This window comes from Humulus lupulus, chromosome 1 (assembly GCF_963169125.1).
Source record: "Humulus lupulus chromosome 1, drHumLupu1.1, whole genome shotgun sequence".
NCBI lineage: Eukaryota > Viridiplantae > Streptophyta > Magnoliopsida > Rosales > Cannabaceae > Humulus > Humulus lupulus.
The window spans coordinates 260,111,496-260,133,707 of record NC_084793.1 but is presented as its reverse complement, the minus strand read 5'-3'; the positions used below and the strand labels follow the sequence as shown (position 1 = coordinate 260,133,707).

Below are 22,212 nucleotides of genomic sequence, written 5' to 3'. Positions count from 1 at the left end.
TTATCATCACTAAACTTGATCCAATTAAGTTTACTCTACTGTTTGAGATAACTGGCATAACGGCTCTACATGACTGAAACATTGAGTTGAGCTTGTGTAACTGATTGATGCAGAGACAGATCAGAAGGATTAGTAGCCAATGCCTCCTGAACTCTACTAAATTCCTCCTTAGCCTCCCTATAACTCAAAACAACATTACCAACCTCCTCTCTGTTGAACCTTTTCAAAATATGCTTCACCCGATACAATTTATGGACTACCTTGCAAAGACCTCCACCAGAAACAACTGGTGCATTCCAGCAACGAAGAACTGCATTTCTATAGCCTCTATACTGCATCCAGTGGTTACCAAAAGGAAAAGGGATAAATCCCACCTTGTTAACTTCTTGATTACGAATCACATAGAAACTATGATCAGAAATGCAGTCCCATTTGAAGCGAGCTTCAGTCTTCGGAAAAGCATCCAGCCACAGATCATTAATAAAAACTCTATCTAATTTAGAGAAAATACGGCCTCCTGCCTCCTGTTTGTTCAACCACGAATAGAGAGCTCCATCACATTTAAGTTCCTCTACTTGGCCTAAAGCCAACCAATCTTGAGCATCAGCTATGTCCTTAGCAAGGATTTGTCTCCCACCATTCATATCTTGGTAGCTAAACATGGCATTAAAGTCTCCAAAAATTATCCAAGGAAACTTTAATTGACCAATACTAGCTAATTTATCCCAAAGTTGTTTCCTCTCCCCCATAGAATTGCTACCATAAACCACTGTAGCGAAAAATATTTCCTGCTGGCCACTCACTCTGATCCTACAATGAATAAGTTGAGGATCTTCAAGCAAGATATCAACCTTCACAAACTTAGTTTGCCAAACAACTAAGATCCTACCAGAAACAATAGGACTAGAAAAGTAATCCCAATTGTGAAAATTATTCTAAAAAACTTCCTTGATTTTCTCATGTTTCAACTTAGTCTCAAAAAAAGCTCCAAAACCAACCTTATTCTCCTTACATATACTAAGAATAGCATTTTGCTTATCTCTTTTATTCATAGCCCTCACATTCCACCCTATCATATTACAAACTTCCATCACTTAATTGGGATAGAATTAGTAACCAAATGACCAATCCCAAAATCTTGCAGCACAGCATAACCATTGCCCGAATTAGCCTTGCCTAGAGCTAAATCGGACTTGTGAGCATCTGCCACCCCTTGTCTAGCACCTCTCCTTTTGGGAGTAATCCAGCTTCCAGCAACATCAGAACTCCCTTTTCCAGCTTGCTGAACAACTTTTGAGCTATCCTGAACAACACTACTAACCTTTGAGACCTTTTGCTCTAGAAATCTACTGGTCCTCTCTTCCTCTCCATAGCTAGATGAATTACCCGCTCTGGGCGTAGGACTAACAGACCCAGAAGGCTGTTGAATCTCCTCCTCTGCATTGACTATGTTCTTGTCTGATTTAGCGCCATTCTCATCATTAGATTTCTTCCTCCAACTCAAACCATTGTTCTTATTACAATTTTCCATAACATGACCTAGATTCGAGCAGGCAGCACACTTAGAGGGAAGCCATTCATACTCCACCAATTGTTCAGTTAATTGATCCCTTTCATTAATAAAAGAAATAGATTTCGGAGGATGATCCGAAATCTCCATATCCACCAATATCCTCTCATATTTCACCATCGATCTACTTTGCGTCACTTTATCCACCATAACCGGCCTCCCAATTGTGCTCACCATAGCACTGAGACTATTTTTTCCCCAGTATTGCAAGCCCAAACCATTCAGCCTAATCCAAACCGGTACCGACTTGACCATTCTCATAGAGTCCATATCTGGTGTCCAAGGACGAAGAACCACCGGTTTTTTTATCAAAATGTATAACCCTCGTTTCCAAAATCAGATCCCGAGTAGCTTCATCCCTGAAGTTAACAAGGGTAAAACCTGAGTGCATTCTCACTATCTTATCAACACCTAAGCTGCCCCAAATTCTCTTGACAAATTCTTCAAATACTATAAAGGGTGGGTTAGCTCCCAGAACAATGCAAACAATCGCATTCTTCCAGAATGAAGCTTCAGTCTCAACCTCCTCCATGTCTAGTCGGGCCACAAATTGGTCACCCAATTTCAGAGGTTCAGTATAATTCAGACGAGTAGAAGGTGTAAGTACCTGGTTCGACTTAAACTTACTCCATACTTCCTTAGCCGATCTCTGGAATTCAGAACCCTCAGCCTCCTCAGCCCAACTCACTGGAGTGGGAGAGGAACGATTCACACTTCCAACCCGCTTCAACTCAACACCACGTTCCAGCTCCAGCTCATCACACGGATCATGAAATTCATCATCAGGAAATAGATCAGGTACCTCTACTTGGAGGAGGTCTTCCACCACCTCATCGGAAATCACCACCGGCTTCGATAAACCTTTCTTCTTCCGAGCCATGGGAAGAGAGAGAGAGATATCACACGCCCTATTTACAATTCATGTGTATGTTTGAGATTATGGAGTATTTTTCTTTTAGATTAAGGGATATTTCAAAACCCAAGAAATGAAATCTTGAATGCAATGATGAATTTTATTCATTTTATTCCCTTGTATTAAATTGCTTCTATTCTTCTAATTGAATACTATGAAACTTGTGATATCTTGTTTAGACGACTGCTAATTAGGGTACTGTATTGTTCTATTATCATCTTAGGATTGCTATTAACCTAATAGTCTAGGGTTCAAGCAAAGTGATAAATTGCAATTATGTATTGTGACAAGTATTTTACTTGTGATGAAGAATAGAACCTAGGTTAAATGAATTGCATGCTTAATGAATTTGTTGCCTACTTATTTCCACCGAATGTAATGTTTTTCCCTGGTTAAATAGATCACATGTGTAATGCCCCGAAATCCCTAATGTGGTTTAATGGCTGGAGTAGTAGGCCGAAAGGGCCATAATTATTTTATTATGCCATCAAATGATTATATGCATGTTTATGTAAATTATATTATAATATGATGTTAAATGCATGCATGTGGATCCACATTTCATTACAGGGGTGTTTTGGTAATTTGGCCCGTTGAGGGCGTAATTGTATATTTGTATGCATGTCGGTGATCTATTATTGAGGCCACATTATAATGTGGATTTGTTCGAGCCATTCGGCATGAGATGATCTTTGAGTGAAAATTAGCGGTTTAGTCATAACGGGATTAAGTTCGGGGCTCGGGGTGAGTCTCGGGGTAATTTAGAGATTTGAGCGTTGCCAGGAATTAAAGGGTAACAGGATATGAATTATTGGTAATTGAGAATATCGAGAGTAACGGGAATTGGAGAGTGTTAATTATGATTAACGAAATAGGCGGGAATGGACGGTTTTGTACTTGGGAGCCTTTAGAAACTTTTATTAGACCTAGGGGTATTTTAGTCTTTCACCCCTAGGATTGGTTTAAGCCATTGAAGGCTATAGAAACCTGAAGAAAATAGAGCATAGAAAACTTCCTCCCGTACCTATTTTCTTCTCTTTTTATCTTTGGATTTTTTAGCTTAATTTGAGGATTGAAGCTTGGGAAGTAAGTATTGAGGGCATGGGATTTTTTCCTCCATTGAAGAACATCATAATCTGAGTTTGAGGTAAGATTCTAGCCAATAAATCTCTGGTTTGCTCTGTTTTTGTCTTGGTTTTCAACTGGGATTTCTAGGTAGGTTGAATGGATTTGATTGGAGTTTTTGGCTACGGTTCTTGGGGCTGTGATGCCTAGGACATGTGGGGGTGGTTTTGGGGTTCATTTGGCACATAATTTGATGTTTGGAAGCATTAGAATCAAGTTAGAAATGGAGGAGTCGAAGGGGAGAAGTTCAGGGGCACTTCTGGCTGGGTGTAGCGCCATAGCGCCCACAAGGGGGCGCTACATCGCTACTCAGGGGTGCTTGGGTGGTTTTGGTTATGGAAATGGCACTGGGGCGCTAGTGGGGTAGCACTGGGGTGCTACTCTGTTCCATCAAATTCCCATTTTGGGCATTTTTTAAGGGTTTTTGGCTCGGGGTTTCAATCCTTAAGGCCCGTAATTGAATCTACTCACTGTGTGGGTACATTTCGGGGTCCCGAGAGTGGGGTTTAGGTCCTATTATTGTTGATTTTCATTAATGGAGGTTATAATTGGTTATGATTAGGTAACCACTAAGGAATCAAAAGGTCAATCGTTCTCAAGGGTTGTTCTTATACTAATTCTCGCTCGAACCAGAGGTAAGAAAACTGCACCCCATATGTGACATGCATGGTTATTCATGAGGCATGTTGAATGTTTAAATGTGGACATGGATTGAATATTAAATGCTTAGCAAAACTTGCTCACTTGTGTATGGCACTGATTGAATAGTCAGAATTGGCAATGGTGTCAGTATCAACTGTGAAGTTGTGACTCGTTAGTCAAGTTCGGCAGTGGTAATGAGCACTGGTCACATGGTATTGACTCATAAGTCAAGAACGGCTTTAGCGTGCATAACGTAAGCCAATAAAGATTAGATCTAATAGACCTCTGCATTGAATGACTCGAATGAGCATTGATGCCGGACTGACCTTAAGTTCGATGACTATTATAAGCGCTTGTCTAGCCAAAGGCTAGTCATTTAGAGCCAGGGCTAGCGAGCCCCAGTGACTATTTAGTCGCATGGCTGTGGGTGCCGAGCCCCATAGTGACTTACCCATCAGTTACTCATCTGTTTAAGCTAGAGACTTACCCATCAGTCTCTCATTTGTTTAAGCTAGTGACTTGCTTGTCAGTCACTCAGTGTGGTTTACCAGAACCTCAAGTGTTAAATCACTCATCTGGTTAGAGCTATAAGCTCCTTCATGGTTAACATAATCGAAAAGTGATATTCACTCATCTGTTCAGAGCTTTAAGTTCAGTGTGATTATAATGATAATCATTTGATAATATTTATATGCATTATTGTGTTTTCTTGCTGGGCTTTGGCTCATGGGTGCTATGTGGTGCAGGTAAAGGGAAAGAAAAGCTCACCCAACCTTGAGTGGAGAGCTTAGGTTGTGATGTGTACATATGCAGTCGCTTGACCATCACCACCAAGGAGTTCTCAGGGGAACTAGGGGGTTTACCCTATTTTTTCAGCTTAGATCGGCGAGTTGTAAATTTTATACTGTAGTGAGCATTTTGCATTGTAAATAACTTATAAACGTTTTTATGAGCCCATGAAAATTTTTATGTTTTAAATAAAATATATCATTTCTTTTCGATTGGTTTTCCACCTTAACCTATTAATAACACCTAGAAGCACGTTTTTAACCAAAGAACTCGGTTAGCGAGTTAAATTCACGGTTCAAAGTTCACCATAACGGTCTTGGGATAACCAGGGCATTAAAACATGCTTAATGAGTTTATTGCTTGGTAAAAAAGATTAATTAATGAGCACTTAGCTTTAATTAATTTATAATAGGGAAACTAGATAAGTGGTGGCTTAAGTGTTATCTTCGGGGTTAATAGTTTAATTGAGAATACAGAATAATTCTTAATTGCTCGTTAAAATCATTATTACCAATTGTTTATTATTATTTTATTTGATGTTTTCAAATCTTGAAACAAAATCCCATTTTTAATTCTTGTTTATGTTTTGAATAATAAATTGATCAATAGTCCTCCTAAGTTCGACTGGTATTTACCATTATACTAAGTAATTTGTTATACAAAAATAATATCATTAGTAAATTTGATACGATACACGACACGCATTAGTCTCTTAACCCTAAAAAGAATAATATGTACTTGTATTATTTTTTTCAGGGCTAATAATTATATTTTATTGTTTAAATAAATAAATCATATATAATAAAATAATCATTTAATAAACAAAAGATCCAAACACTGAGTCAACACTCAATGTTACACGGAACCTTTGTGGTTGAATAGTGATGTGTGTGTGACACATGTCACCACACTATGACATGTGTCCCAATTTTATTTTAATATTTATTTAAAAAATAATATCCTAAACTGTGATTAACTTATTCAAACTTTTATTCAAATAAGATATTTCAATAAATAATAATCGTAATCCAATTAGAATTATCTACTATTAATTAATTAACCTAATAATTATTTATTTATATAAATTATAATATAAATCCAATTTGACCTGACACACAGTTAAGGGAAACATTAATTTACTAAACTAATTTATGATATTGAGCTCAATAACCGTTTAATTCCAAAATTAACACTTAAGAGAAACATTATTCAGTTCTTCAAAAAAGAAGGTATATATTCCATATTTGTATATTATGTTCCCAGCCATATACATCAATAAGCTTGAAAAACAAAAGTCGTTAGGTTGATCATAAGGACAAACCCTAACAAGTGAATCAAAATACCAAATTGACATGAACAAGAGTTCATAATAACTTCAATATTTAAATCGATCAGTATATGATCACCACTGATATGTTTTATTAATTCTTTATGATAAATAGCACTTGATAAAGTATTAATTACATATCAAGTTCAGTTATGTATAATCAAATTATACATAATACATTTACTAAGATGTCCTACTACATCAATGATCAAGATCTAGATCACATGTATTCATAGTACTAGTGAACTGCACTTAGTTAATTAAAGATTCTCTTTTAACTTTATATTTACTATGAATTGTTTAAATTCATTCCCCACAATTTTAATCCCCTCATACCAATATAAGATTGTAGTCACATTAATGAATTTATGAATTTTCTTATATTTACAAAAAAAATTATCTCTATTATTTATTTCATAAAAGTATTGTCCAATACATATGTTTAAGGGCACCATTCCTAATAGTGAATTGATTTGACTAATTCTCATATCAAACCACTCAGAAATTCGGCACAACATCTGCTCCCAAAAAGCCTATGCTCGTGTGTATGCTGGAGAGGCTTTTCATATTCCGTCATTGGAAAATATGGCCACCCACCCTACTTGAGTGTGGGACACATGTCAGATTTCCAACGGGACAGTGCCACTTCTAAGGTCTACAAAAAGTAGTTGTCTTTTCAAGTGCCTTGTTTGCAGCCCATTTGTAAAAAATTAACCCTAACTGTCAGATTAATTTTTTTTAAAGCCCATGGTCCCAAATCTATAATCTATTTTCAATATAAATAGGACTAAGCCATTTTACTTTATTCTCACATCTCAATATTTTCAGCAAACAAAAGAAAAACTGTAAAAAACCAGAGCCTAAAAATTCTCCCATTCTACCAGAGCATCAAATGTCACCAAAAACATATCGCCGACTTCAAGTTTTTCATCAAAATAGGACTCCATGTAAATTTCTATACTTTTTGAGTTTTTTCAAATTTTCTTTTTTATGTTATGGTTTGATCCATTTTTTGTGTACTTTCTAAAGATAAACATGTAAATAGGCAAAACATTATGGTTATTTAAATCTTTGGATCAAGGAATCTCTGGAAATATGAATTAGGAGATCCATCTCTTTAAGAGAAGGATTTAGGGTGGTTTTTAGAAAAACTATATCCAGCTTTTAGGTTTTATCTCCAAGAAAAATTGTGATTATATCCTTGGTCAATAACCCCATAAATATTAATCATGATAGGCTTATAACACAAACACCTTGGGTTTTGAAATTATTGCACTTCTTCAAAACTCAAATTACCCCTGAGCTATTTTGTAATTCCCTAGTTAGCCAAGACCGTCACACTGTGTATTTTAAATAGTGCTTAACCCTCTAAACGGGTCTTTAGGCATTCTTGAGTCCGAATGGCATGACATTGTAGCAGTAGAGCCCTTTATCTGTGATGAAGCTCGTATGCTCTTGGTCGGGGGCGTGCATGGGAATCTGGTTATATCCAGAATAGGCATCCATGAACGACATCAGACCATGCCCCGCCGTGGCGTCTACGAGCTGGTCAATTCTCGGCAGGGGAAAACAGTCTTTTGGGCAGGTTCATCTCGAAGTCAACGGACCGCGGTCTCCCATTCTTCAACTTATTGAAAGGAAGTAAGAAGTTCGAATGGACAGATGAGTGCGAGCTAGCCTTTCAGGAGCTCAAAAAGCACTTAGCCGAACCGCCCATCCTATCAAAGCCTGAGACGGGGGAAGTACTGTTCCTATACCTCTCAACTACCGAACACGCGATAAGCGCGGTGCTCGTGCGAGAAGAAGAGAGAGTACAGAAACCCGTCTACTATATCAGTAAAAGATTACTGGGGGCAGAGTCAAGATATCCACTGATGGAGAAGCTCGCCCTCAGTCTGATCCACTCATCTCGCAAGCTCCGCCCTTACATTCAGGCACATCCTATCCATGTACTAACAGATCAACCACTAAGGCAAGTCTTGTCTAAACCAGAGGCGTCTGGTCGACTCCTAAAGTGGGATGTTGAGCTCGGACAGTTCGAGATCACCTACCATCCGAGAACGACCATTAAGGCACAAGCGTTGGCGGATTTCATAGTGGAGTGCACCGGTATCGCCGACGATGAGGTAGCAACCACGGCCCACGAGCTGTGGAAACTTTACGTCGACGGGTCGTCAAATGAAAATGGAGCGGGGGCAGGAGTTATTCTGATCACTCCTGCAGGAAGAAAATTTCACTCTGTGTTAAGGTTCGGCTTTAAAGCATCTAATAATGAAGCTGAGTACGAGGCTTTACTTGCGGGACTACGAATAGCAAAAGAGCTCAAGGCCAAAGCTATACATTGCTACAGCGACTCCCAGCTCTTGGTTAATCAAATCTTGGGAGAATACCGGGCTCGTGGCACAAAAATGGCAGCTTATCTGGAGAAGGCAAAGTCCGCATTAGAGTTTTTTGAGTTTTATGCAATCGAACAGGTTCCCCGAGAACAAAACTCAAATGCAGATGCCTTAGCTCGGCTCGCCACCTCCGCCGAAAATGAGGAGCTGAATGTTGTACCCGTAGAACACCTGTCAGCACCCAGCATTACTGAGCCTGACGAGGAAGATGTGTGTATGATCGAGATAGAGCCGACCTGGATGAGCCCGATAGTTGAGTATCTCGAAAATGGAATTCTTCCAAAAGATCGAAATCAGGCTCGGAAACTAATGTATCAACTTCCTCGTTACACCATCCTGGACGGAAGGCTATACAGAAGAGGGTATTCCATGCCATTGCTCAGATGTGTAACTCCTCCCGAGGCAAAGAAGATTATTGAAGAAATTCATGAAGGGTTCTGCGGAGACCATACCGGGGGGCATAGCCTATCCAAGAAGATTATACGCCAAGGATATTTCTGGCCAACCATTAAAACGGACTCTTTCGAGTACGTGAAAAAGTGCGACAAATGCCAGAGATTCGCCACGATACCCCGAGCTCCACCTTCCGAACTGACCATGTTGACATCCCCATGGCCTTTTGCGGTATGGGGCATCGACCTCATAGGCTCGCTCCCAACTGGCAAAGGAGGAGTAAAGTATGCTGTGGTCGCGGTTGATTACTTCACAAAATGGACGGAGGCTGAACCATTGGCGACCATAACTTCGAAGAAGATCCTAGATTTCGTGGTAAAGAACATCGTATGCCGATATGGAGTGCCAAGAAAGATTGTGTCTGACAACGGAACCCAGTTTGATTGCGACTTATTTACCAACTTTTGTAACAAGAACGATATAATAAAGAGCTTTTCGTCAGTGGCTCACCCTCAGGCGAATGGTCAGGTCGAAGCCGTTAATAAAACTCTCAAAAGTTCTTTGAAGAAAAAGTTGGAAGAAGCAAAGGGACGATGGCCTGAGGAGTTACCTCAAGTCCTTTGGGGATATAGAACTACAGCTCGGACATCAATTGGACATACCCCATTTTCTCTAGCATACGGCTGCGAGGCAATGTTGCCCATTGAGGTCAAAATTCCAACGATTCGAACTCAGATTTATGACCAAAGTTCCAATCATACTCAGCTCGAAGAAACCCTAGACTTGATCGAAGAAAAAAGGGAGGAGGCTCAGCTGAGAAATGCTGCTTACCAGCAACGAACCACAAGATATTTCAATAAAAGGGTTCGAAGTCGAAAGTTCGGAGTAGGAGATCTGGTATTGAGACGCGTATTCTTAGCAACCCGAGATCCAGCAGCAGGAGTACTCGGGCCAAACTGGGAAGGACCATACCAGATAGAATCAGTCATCCGCCCTGGCGTATACAAACTTGCGAGTTTAGATGGGAGCCTCATACCACGAGCATGGAATGGCGAACACCTTAAACCTTATTATCAATAGTATAGGAAAAGTGTTGCCTGTAACCATGATTTTCTATCCACATTAGTTTGTTTTTGAATTTCATCAAATAAAATGTGTACTTTGTTTCACATGTAATTTATTTTTATTTTTGCAATCTCTCTTAATTTAATAACCTATGGTCACACTCATAGGATATTAAGGGGGCATCATTGGTATACATACCTCCAGCTAAAAAAATAAAAAATACATAAAGTATTTGGATATAACCAAATATGCGAGCTTAAATAGTTCGGACTTAACCGAGCGAGCTTAGATAGTTCGGACTTAACCGAGTTATCAAAAACATACGAAGTATTTGGATATAACCAAATACGCGGGCTTAGATAGTTCGGACATAACCTAACTACCAAAAACCTAAAACGTTTGGAGTTAACCAGATGTGCAAGCTTAACAGGTTTGGAACAAACCAGCCAAATTATCGATCGATGATAAATGGGAGCCTAAACCTATTGCGAGATAATTCAAAGTCGAGGCTGGAATATCTTAGAAATATAGTTTCGAACTCTTAACCTCGGAGCCAAGATACTGAGGATGAGGAAAAGTAACTAAAAAAGATTAACCAAATCATTCATATTACATGCCATATAAGTACTTTTCAGTTCATGGTTAAAGTAATGTCCGACCTTGATAAGTAACGAGGTCGGAAACGGATAATTCGAATAAACTATGCATGAATGCATCGAATTTCGAGCCTAAATCCAAACTATGTTTGTATGCATAAATAAACATAACCGGTTCATCAATTATAAAAATGTGCAAAATATTTCGAGCCAAGAAATGTAAAGCATGTAAAAGAATTAGTTAAAGAAATGTATCAGCCCCATGGGCATAAATTACAATAATTACATTAGGGGACGCAGCCCCGATAACTGATCTCCCCGAGGTCAGATTCAGTGAAGAGGAGTCTCCTTGGCCTTCTCAGCATCAGTGGCACCGGACCCCTCAGGACGAATAGCATGACTAGCCTCCTGAGCTTCCTCCGAAACGGTACCCGGAGCAGCCTTTTCCTTCTCGAGCTGCTCAGCCTTCTCTTTCTCAAGCCGTTCAGCCTCTTCCTTCTCGAACCGAGCATTCCATCGTTCAAGGAACGGCGCCTCGTGGGGACCCAAAAATCTGGTGTCCAGTTCTTCGTTATAAGCCCACATCCGGTACATGGCTGAGTCGACCGCCGTTTCCTTCTTTTCTTTGTACTCGGCAGTAAGGCGAGCTTTGACATCCTCTATAAGGTCGAAGGTGGCGGTCTTGTCTTCCTCGAGCTTCTTATTGATTTCCCGAAGCTGGATGTTATCTTTCTTTTGCTCCTCGAGTTCAGTTTTCAGCTTTCCGAGCTCCTTGGCCATTTCCTCACGCTCCTTAACCACTGCCTCGAGCTTAGTATTCGCCGCCTTCAGATCATCATTCGCTCTAAGGTGGAGGTCCCTCTCCTCTTGGGCGAGAGTCCTGCTCGAATGGATCTCGTTGTTCAGCTCGTAATTGAGCTGGGCAGTGAAAGCAAGAGCCTGAAAAAAGGAAGAAACCACCATTAGCCTCGAGACAGTATGAATGTAAGCAAAAGGAATATAGAAGGATACTTACCGCGGCAGTGTGCTCGATACTCTTCTCATACAGGACAGTGCGGTCTCGGGTGCCAGTTAGGCATTGCCACTGAGGAGCCTCGAAACTGCCGTAGCTCTGGCCGATCCGGGACATGACATCCGAAATCAGCGTAGATCCATGAGGTCCGGCAGCGTTATCCACCACATACGAGTCCATATGGGTGGAGATGGTTAGCTTCTGAGCTCGAGAAGCAGAAGGTCTCTTGGCGAGCTGAGCAGAAGACGTTTGACCCACCATAGGAGGTTGGGATTCGACCACGGCAGGGATACCAGCCTGCGAGACCGGTGCCACCGCAGAGACGACGGCCTGCGAGGATTGCATCGTCGTGGGGGCGTTAGTCTGGCCAGTCGACGCAGCAGCAGAGCTCGAAGCCGGCGGGGGAGGAGGAGGCATTTTCCTAGATCTCTTGGAGCCTTTCCCAGGCTGGTTGGTTTTCAGTCCCCCTGCCCTGGGGCGTTTGCTCCTCTTGGCACCCGCATTGTCGATAAGGGCGTCGAGGTCGGAGTCCATATCGCCTGCACAAGTCAACACAGTGAGTCAGTAAGAGAGGTGTACAAGTTACTTCAGTATCACGTATAGAGTGGTGGTAGAAAAAACCTAACTGGAACTTTCCCCCGAGCTTGAGCTTGGGGACCATGAAATTCCCCCGTCTTCAGAAGAGGCGGGGGGAGTGCCTTCCCTATAAGTTGGTGATAACCTCGAAAGGTCCCTATAATCATTGGTCCCATACTGCACAGCTATCCCATTCCACACCTCGTCCGTGGGGTACATAGTGTCGTATTTCCCGAGCCCACTATCAAACCTATGGACACAGTCATCTACCCAACTCCATATGTAGATGTGGTATCTATCCTGTGGGCACGAGACTAGTCTATTGGGCCTGTGTTTTAGCAAAGTGGGGGACCACATTCACGAAGTAGGAAGGGTTTTACCTCCACCGGAGTCCGAACTCGAGGCTTCGTCATTGGCCTCATTTCCTGACCGCGGACTTCTCGAGTGAATTGGGAGAGATGCTTTCCTTTCTCTCCTCGGAGGAAGGATGCCTGTGGGCAGTGGCACTTCCTCCCAGCGTTCATATTTTTTACTGGACCAGTCAGAGGTTGACTGGCCCTGTCCCAACAACCCACAAGCTCGTAGCTTGTCCTCATGTAATAGAAATGAGAGAGACCTCCTGCCGTAGGGGAGTCGGAGCAGGGCCTCTCTGTGATCCTTCATAGTTTCGTCAGGGGTGGGACGCTGAAAGTTAGCTGAAAGACGAGGTACACTTCAACTAAATATGGATTTCAGGGCTAAAATTCCGAGCTTAAAATTAGAAAGTAACGAGAACACTTACGAATCCGCCTGAACGAACGGTGTCGAGACGGGGACAGGCCGTCTGTCCAGAAAAAAGCCTTCTTGAAGTCAGGAGGGTGGTTCGGAAGATCTTCAAAGATCTTTGTCTCTTTGGGGTAGCTCGAAAGATAGTAAAAACCATCTCCTCCCCGAGCTCAGGAGGGATTACTCTTCAAACAAAAGAGATATAAAATCTCTTGAGGTGAGGGTCCTGTCCATCCCAGCTCGTGGAACAAGGACCTCAGGGCAGACAGCACCCTGTATGAATTGGTGTTGAGTTGGAATGGAGCCAACCCAACGAAATCAATGAAGTCTCTGAAAAAGGACTTCAGGGGCAGCAAAGCTCCTGCCCTTATATGTTCCTGGCTCCAGGCCGCGTATTTCACACTGGAATCGCGACCCCCAGGGGCGAAATAGCTCCATTCATGCCTTGTCGGAGCTCGACACTTCAGTGTGTCCAACGAACTAAGGCCATGGAGGGCCAGGATGTCAGTTATTTGGTCGGAGGTGGTAACCGAGCTCTGGTAGAACTCAACTTCGAACATCTCCCTCCTATGCTGCGAAGACGAAGGCTCCGCCATTAAAGAAAATTGGAGTTCCCTCGGATGATATGCAACCGTGACTTTTAACGCAGGGTCGAGGGGGATTGGCCTAGGTCCTGGGTTGGGCTCCGGGTAGATGGCCTCCCGAAGAACTCTTCTCTTCTTTTCGATGACCTCGTCTATCTGACGGCGATAGTGGGCTCGAATGTCCTCTTGCTCGCGCGCAAGCTCGTATTCTTTTATCCGACGCTGATTCCGGGCGAACAACGTTTCTGGGCTCAGAGATTTAGGCTCGTAAGGGATGGCTCGCAATGACCCCCACCGTCTTTCCAGATTCTGTGACATCTAACGAGAAAGAAAAAATGGTGAGGGCCATGCATGAAAGAATCACGAGCTCGATGGTATGAGCTCGGGGATTTAGGAACAAAAAAAAAATTAAATATTGGGACCCTTACTAAAGAGTTAGAGCGTGTGTTCCACAGGAGAGAAAAGGAGCGTGGGTGATCTTTTGAAAATCCTGAAATTCAAGGGAAAGAAAGGTGGCGGTTATCCAGGAAGGGCATTCTCAGGTTTCGTGCATTTGTCAAGGACAAGGGTTCTTACCCGAAAACTTAATGTACAAGAAACATGGCCTAAAGTTTTCAAAACCCAGAAAGTTGAAACTTCGCTCAAACGTTAAAACTGGATATAAACCAGTGATGCGAAATCCAGCAGGGAAAGTCTAGGAAACTTGAAAGCCCATCGAAACGAAACCCCCTATCTTATTATGCTAAGAACGTAAACTAGCATACACAGCAAATACAGTATAAAAAGAACAACAAAAATGGCGTACTTACACAGTGATGGTGATTGCAGCGAAATCGTCGATTGGAGAAGAGGTTGCAAGAAAGAACTCACTGACTTGAACATACCAGGATTTCTTTGTTTCTTGGGTCGAGAAAACATGCGCAGGACAGAAGCTTCTTAAGAGAGTCTGGTTTTCTGGTTGTTTTTCTTTTCTTGTTTATGATGAACAAACGTGAAGAAGAAGACGAAGAGGGGGGTCTTGTATATATAGATGGAAAAACTAAATTAATCAGGAGCGTTGATTAAAATCCTCAACAGATCGAATGGATGGGGATCGGTGACAAGATGGCGCCAAAAAGTTGTCAGACGAACGATCGTGGGCGTGTTCCCAAGGTACTCAAGTACCTAAAGTGAGCAATACCCATCTGGCACGTGTCCATTTTCAAGAGTGTGACGGTATGGTTCCCAGAAAGAGTAGTTCAAAAGTTTCCTTCTCTTAGGATTCGAACAAATACTTTTGAGGGGGCAAGATGTTATACCCAGATTTCGAGCCATAGTAAATATGACCTCGAAAGCTGAGTTCGCAGCAAATGGTCTCGTGAGGATTAGAGTGATCTAGGATTGTAAGTCGAGCCTGCAAAGTATGATATATGATTTCGAATGCGGTGATCTCGAAATGATCTCGATCTCGAAAGGTAGCTCCGAGAACACCTTCATCTTTAGGAACTTCGGAGCATGGGTCTTGAGCTCGATATCCTATCTCGAAAGCAACGTTAGCTCGGGAGATGTCAGTGGCTCGCACAATGACATGAAACCTGAAACGCTGAAGCCTTGAAGATACGTTATAACCACCTTGAATATCTACAAGTATTATAAATATGAGATGTAACCCTCATTAATTGATGTAAATCCCCAAGAATTGTGGGATATTATTTATTCAGTTATGCGCCCCCTGATCTTTGGGGGATGTTTCCTTTTATATCTGATTATTGGCATTTAAAGCCATTTATTTTTATTCACAAAAGAGTAACTACCCAAAATATGTGGGATAGTATTCTGCATCCTTCTCTATAAATAGAGAAGCCATGCACCATTGTAAAGGACCGAAATTCTGATCCTTGAGAGAAAACTCTGGAGAATTCATGCTAAAGAATTGTTCAGAGATAATCTTGAGGTTAATAACAGAGACTCGTGGACTAGGCAGATTTAACTGCTGAACCACGTAAAAAACTGTGTGTTTGATTCGTTTGTTTCTTTTGGCCATTGTCTTTAATTGTTTACGTGCTCTCTTCTTTTATCTGTTGACGAAAAACGGCGTCAACATAGGTTTTATCTCCAAGAAAAATTGTGATTATATCCTTGGTCAATAACCCCATAAATATTAATCATGATAGGCTTATAACACAAACACCTTGGATTTTGAAATTATTGCACTTCTTCAAAACTCAAATTACCCCTGAGCTATTTTGTAACTCCCTAGTTAGCCAAGACCGTCACACTGTGTATTTTAAATAGTGCTTAACCCTCTAAACGGGTCTTTAGGCCATACACGTACATCTAAGTGTGATTAATGGGCCAAGGTTAACTCTCAGTTAAAAGGAAATAATATTTTATTAAAAACATTAAACTATATATGGAATCCCATAAAAATGTTTACAAAGTAGTATTTCAATTCCAAAATGGTCATTATAACTCAAAATTTACAATCCGCCGACCTAAGCACAAAACATAGGGTTTAGCCCTAGTCACCCTAAGAAACCTTGGCCATGGTGGTTAAGCGGTCACATATGTACACGTGGCTACCTAAGCTCTCCACTCATGGTTGGGAAAGCTTTTATTTTCCTTTACCTGCACCACATAGCACCCGTGAGCCAAAACTTAACAAGAAAACTTATTACTACATGCATTCAAGTATTAATAAATGATTATGGAATCATTCTGGGGCCCGCAACCCTAATGAGATGATCATGGAGTCATCTTGGGGTCCTGTGCCCTGAATAGATGACCGTTGAGTTATCCGGGGGTCCTTTGCCCTGAATAGATGATTTTTGAGACATCCTGGGGTCCTTTGCCCTAGCAATGTGACCATAAGGTCACCCTAGGCCTTTTAGCCCTAGCTGTGAGTAACTAGCCATGGAACTAGTCAAGCGCTTTAGTTTTCTTCAACCATAGGGTCAGACGAGCGTGTGACGCTCTATTGATTAGATCTAATCATATCGACCAGCGCTCGATGCGCTATTTCCGCTCTTGACTCATAAGTCAATGCCATACGACCTGCGCTCAACACGATTGTCATTCCTGACTTATTAGTCAGTGCCCTTCTCAAGTAAACAATGCACCCAAGCATTCACAACACAACAAATATCCACATATAGAGCACTCAACATGGTTCATCAATAATCATGTATATCACATAATGGGTGCATTTTTCTTACCTCAGACTTGAGGGTAAAATAAATTAAGAATGACCCATGAGCATGATCCTGCCCTTGAACTCTTAGTGGTAACCTAATCATAACCAAATATGAAATCCCATCAATAACGAGCAAATAAAGGTTCCTAGACCAAGTCCTGGCCTCCGGGACCTTGAATTCTACCAAAAAGAACCTGGTGGGTCGCGACCTGCTCCCAAGGGTCGTGGCGCGCCTCCCAGACAGACAACCCCCCTGTCTAGGTGCCAGGTGTGGGCTGGGACTTGCCCCTGAGGGTTGTGGCGCGCTATGCAGACAAAGCCCCATCTTGGTTCTGGGGTTCGCACACGTCGCAGTGCCCAAGAACACAGCCGTGACTTGCCCCCGCGAACCCAACACCTCTGTTCTCCTCAACTCAAAACTCACCACAAAACACTTCCAAACATTCCCAATATCAAAATTATAACTCAAAACAACATTATCACCAATCTAGCAATTAAACCCAAACTTTAAAACACTCAAAACACTACCTAAAACCCAATTCCATAATCAAACTTTCAAGCTTATAAGCAAACAAAACCTTAAAGAAAACCAACCAAAACAGAATTAGTAAACCTCACCTCAGCTATGAATTGAATCCTTCAAGCAGTTGTAATTCAATCTTAGACTCCAAGTCTTGATCCTCATGCTTATGTCCTCTAACTTTGCCTCAAAAATCAAACCGAGAGAGAGAGAGAGAGAAAGAGAGTGTCCTGCTTCTTTGGTTCATTCCACAGCTTTCCCCTAGGCTAAATATCTAATTAACTTAAAATGACTAAAATGCCCCTAGGGCTAACCTACTCCCTCCAAGCCACCCAAGGGAAATTTTGTCATTTCCACCTACCCCGTAAATCATAACTAACGTCCCTCAATTCCCGTTACTACTAATATCCTCAAATAATTACCAAATCATTTCTCATTACCTGCTCAATCCCAGTAACATACTAAATACCAATTACCCCTAGGTTCACCCCGAGCCCAGAAATTAAACCCGTTATGACCAAACCGCTAACTTTCTTCCTAGGATCATCTTATGTCGAATATCTCAAATATATCCACATAATAATGACAATGACCTTCTTATAAGAAACGACCACACACATATGAAAATACAGCCATATAGTAATACAACCCACATAATCATGCATATAATCACATAATAACATATTAAATCAATTATTGACCTCCTGGCCCCCTAATCCAGGCACTAAGCCATATTAGGTAATTTGGAACGTTACAACTATCCCCTCCTTACAAGAATTTCGTCCTCGAAATTTTACCTGAACAGCTCGGGATAATGACTCTGCATTTCTGACTCCAGCTCCCAGGTCGCTTCCACGACCTTGTTGTTCCTCCATAATACCTTAACCAAAGGTATAGTTTTATTTCTTAGGACCTTGTCCTTTCTTTCAAGTATTTAGATTGGTTGTTCCTCATAGGAGAGATCCTCCTCAAGCTCCAGATCCTCGTAACTCAATACATGAGTCACATCTGACACATACTTATGAAGAGCTGAAATACAAAATACGTTATGCACGGCCAACAATGCCAGTGGTAAGGCCAACATATAGGTCACCTGACCAATCCTCTCTTGGATCTCAAATGGTCCTACAAACCTAGGGCTCAGCTTGCCCTTCTTCCCAATTCTTCTCACCCCTTTCCATGGTGAGACTCTAAGGAAGACACAATCTCCCACTTGGAACTCCACGTTCCTACATTTGGGATCAGCATAACTTTTGTGTCTGCTTTGACAAGCAAGCATCCGAGCTCTGATCTTCTCAATGGCTTCATTGGTCATCTGAACTGCCTCAGGACCCAAGTATCTCCTTTCTCCTGTCTCATCCCAATGAATGGGAGATCCGCATTTCCTACCATACAACATCTCATAAGGAGCCACCCCCAATGGTCGACTGATATATATTATTGTAGGAAAACTCTATCAATGGCAGTTACTTACTTCAAGACCCACAAAAGTTCAGCACACATGCTCGCAACATGTCTTCTAATATCTAAATAGTCCTATCAGATTGTCCATCTGTCTGAGGATGATAAGTAGTACTGAACTTTAACTATGTACCCATGACCCTCTGTAAACTTCCCCAGAACTTGGAAGTAAATGTAGGATCCCGATCTGACACGATCAACCTCGGTGCCTCATGAAGGTGCACAATCTCTCTCACATAGAGATCTGCGTACTGCTCAACTGTATAAGTTGTCCTCACTGGTAAGAATTGAGTTGACTTGGTGTATCGATCCACGATAACCCACACTGAATCATGTTGACCCATAGTCCTCGGTAACCCCACCATGAAATCCATCGTGATGGCCTCCCATTTCCACTCTGGGATGTCCAGAGGCTGTAATAGCCCTACTATCTCTGATGCTCAACCTTGACTTGTTGACATGTCAAGTACTTAGCCACATATTCTGTCATATCCCTCCTTATCCCAGGCCACCAGTACAACGATCTCACATCCTGATACATCTTCGTGGTGCCTAGATGCAAAGAGTAAGGAGTAGTATGAGATTCATCCAGAATCTCCCATCTGATAACAGTGTCCATCGGAACACATATCCGATCTTTGTATCTCAAGAAGCCTATATCTGACACTATATAGTCCCTAGACATTTCGACTAGGACGTCCTCTCTGATCTTATTCAGCAGTGGATCACCCAACTGACCTTCCTCTATTCTTTCTAACAGCGTAGAATGTAGCGTAATGTTGGCCAACTGGCCTACCAACAACTCTATACCAGCTCTGGTCATATCATCTTCTAACTCTCTGGATATCAGTCTCGCATTGAAAATCTGTCCCAGACCCTTCCGGCTTAAGGCATCAGCTACCACGTTGGCATTTCCTGGGTGATATAGGAATTCACAATCATAATCCTTCACTAACTCCACCCAACACCTTTGTCTCATGTTCAATTGTTTCTGTGTGAAAAAAGTACTTCAGGCTCTTTTGGTCAGTGTATATCTCACACTTCTCCCTATAAAGATAATGCCTCCATACCTTTAATGCAAAGACTACTGCTTCTAACTCTATGTCATGAGTGGGGTATCTCTGTTCATACTCTTTCAATTAGCGTGAGGTATAAGCAATTACCTTCACTGACTGCATAAGAACACAACCCAAACCCTGATGTGAGGCATCACAATAAATCAAAATTTTCTCCTGATTTGTCGGGAGACTCAGAACTAGAGCTGTAATCAACCTCTGCTTCAATTCATGGAAGTTGTTCTCATACTTGTCTAACCACACAAACTTTTGATTTTTGCGTGTCAGTTCAGTCAATGAAGTGGCAATCTTTGAGAATCCTTCCACGAAACGCCTGTAATAATCTACCAACCCAAGGAAGCTCCTAACCTATGAAGCATTCTTTGGCCTTGGCCAACCTCTGACTGCCTCAATCTTGGCTGGGTCCACCTTAATCCCCTCCTTACTAACAATATGACTAAGGAAAGTTACATGAGATAACCAGAATTCACACTTCTTGAATTTTGCAAATAACCTATGCTCCCTCAGTCTCTGTAAAACCAATCTTAGAAGCTGCTCATGTTCTAACTCTAACTGAGAATAAACCAAAATATCATCGATGAAAAAAATCACAAATTGGTCTAAGTAATCCTTGAACACCTTGTTCATCAAATTCATAAAAGCAGCTGGGGTATTAGTCAACCCAAAGGACATGACTAAGAACTCATAATGCCCATATCTAGTACGAAAGGCAGTCTTCGGTATATCTCCCTCCTTGACCCTCAGCTGATGATAACCAGAACGAAGGTCTATCTTTGAGAATACCTTTCTACCTTGTAACTGGTCAAACAAATCATCTATCCTTGGCAGAGGATACTTGTTCTTGATAGTCAACTTGTTTAGTTCTTTGTAATCAATACACATTCTCAGAGAACCATATTTCTTCTTCACAAGCAGAGCTGGTGCACCACATGGGGAGAAACTAGGTCTAATAAAACCCAAGTCTAACAGCTCATGCATCTGTACCTTTAGTTCTTTTAATTCTGCTGGGGAAATTTTGTAAGGTTCCCTAGACATTGGCTCTGTCCCTAGTCCCAGTTCAATCAAAAATTCAATCTCTCTGTGTGATGTCAATCCTGGTAACTCTTCCGGGAACACCTCCAAAAACTCACAGACTAGTCTGGTCTCCTCTGGTCCCACTGGCATGACGTGAGTGGTATCAACCACACTGACTAAGAATCCTATGCATCCCCTTGCAATAGATCTCTAGCCCTTAGAACAGATATCATAAGTACATGGGGTCCATGCACAGTGCCAAAAAATACAAAAAGCGCCTCACCTTCAGGCTCAAAGGTTACCACTTTCCTTCTGCAATCTATGGTTGCCCTATAATTCACCAACCAATCCATACCCAGAGTCATGTCAAAGTCGATCATAACCAACTATATCAAATCAACTGATAATTCTCTGCCCTCCACTGTCACTGGCAATGATATGACCCATCTTTTGGATACTTCTAACTCCCCAGTGAGAAATAAGGTCCCGAACCCCACAACATACTAATCACATGATCTACACAATCTATTAATAATTCTACTAGCAACAAAAGAATGTGTAGCACCAGAATCAATGAAAATAGTATAATGGGTTCCAGCAGTAAAAAGCTAACCGGTGACTACTGAGGGACAAGCCTTAGCTTCTACCTGTGTCAATGCGAACACTCGAGTTGGGGTCAAGCTATCCGCCTTTCTTGGCTCTTCCTTTCTTGCCCTCGGGCAATCTTTCCTCAAGTGTCCCACTATCCCACTTAAAAAGCAGGCGTTTGCCCGACACTCCCCCATGTGGCGCCTCTTGCATCTAGCGCACTCAGGAAATGTCCTCCAGCCCTCACTTCCGCCCTGGTGGCCCATTGTAATACGACGTGGTCTTCTATCAGGGTATGGAGTTGAGAAGGCATCAAAGGCCATTCCTTTTCTAATCACTGGGGCCTCCGCCCCTACCTGAACTCATAAATGGAGATCCCACCCTCCTAATGTCTCTCCTAGTTGCATTATCCTGCCAGATTTTGTTCTCTACGCTCTCAGCTATGAGCGCCTTCTCGACCACCTGTGCATAAGTAGTCACTCCCGACATAGTGGTAATGCAAACATCCCGGACTATCCTAGGCTGTAGCCCCTGGAGAAACCTCTCCCTTCTTGTCCCATCAGTGGGCACCAGTTCCCCTGCAAACTTTGCCAGTCTATCAAATTTCAAGGCATATTCACTCAATGAC

The 22,212-nt window shown here is 41.9% G+C and overlaps 1 protein-coding gene across 1 annotated transcript; it reads right to left on the bottom strand.

Moving 5' to 3' along the window:
* Positions 1–65: 65 nt before the first annotated feature.
* LOC133833012 (uncharacterized) lies at positions 66–1,747 on the bottom strand. The gene is made up of 2 exons (XM_062263278.1): positions 1,095–1,747; positions 66–903 (listed from the first exon to the last, which is right to left on the bottom strand). Exons 1-2 carry the CDS (start codon positions 1,745–1,747, stop codon positions 66–68), a joined length of 1,491 nt encoding a protein of 496 aa, XP_062119262.1.
* Between the last annotated feature and the right edge of the window lie 20,465 nt (positions 1,748–22,212).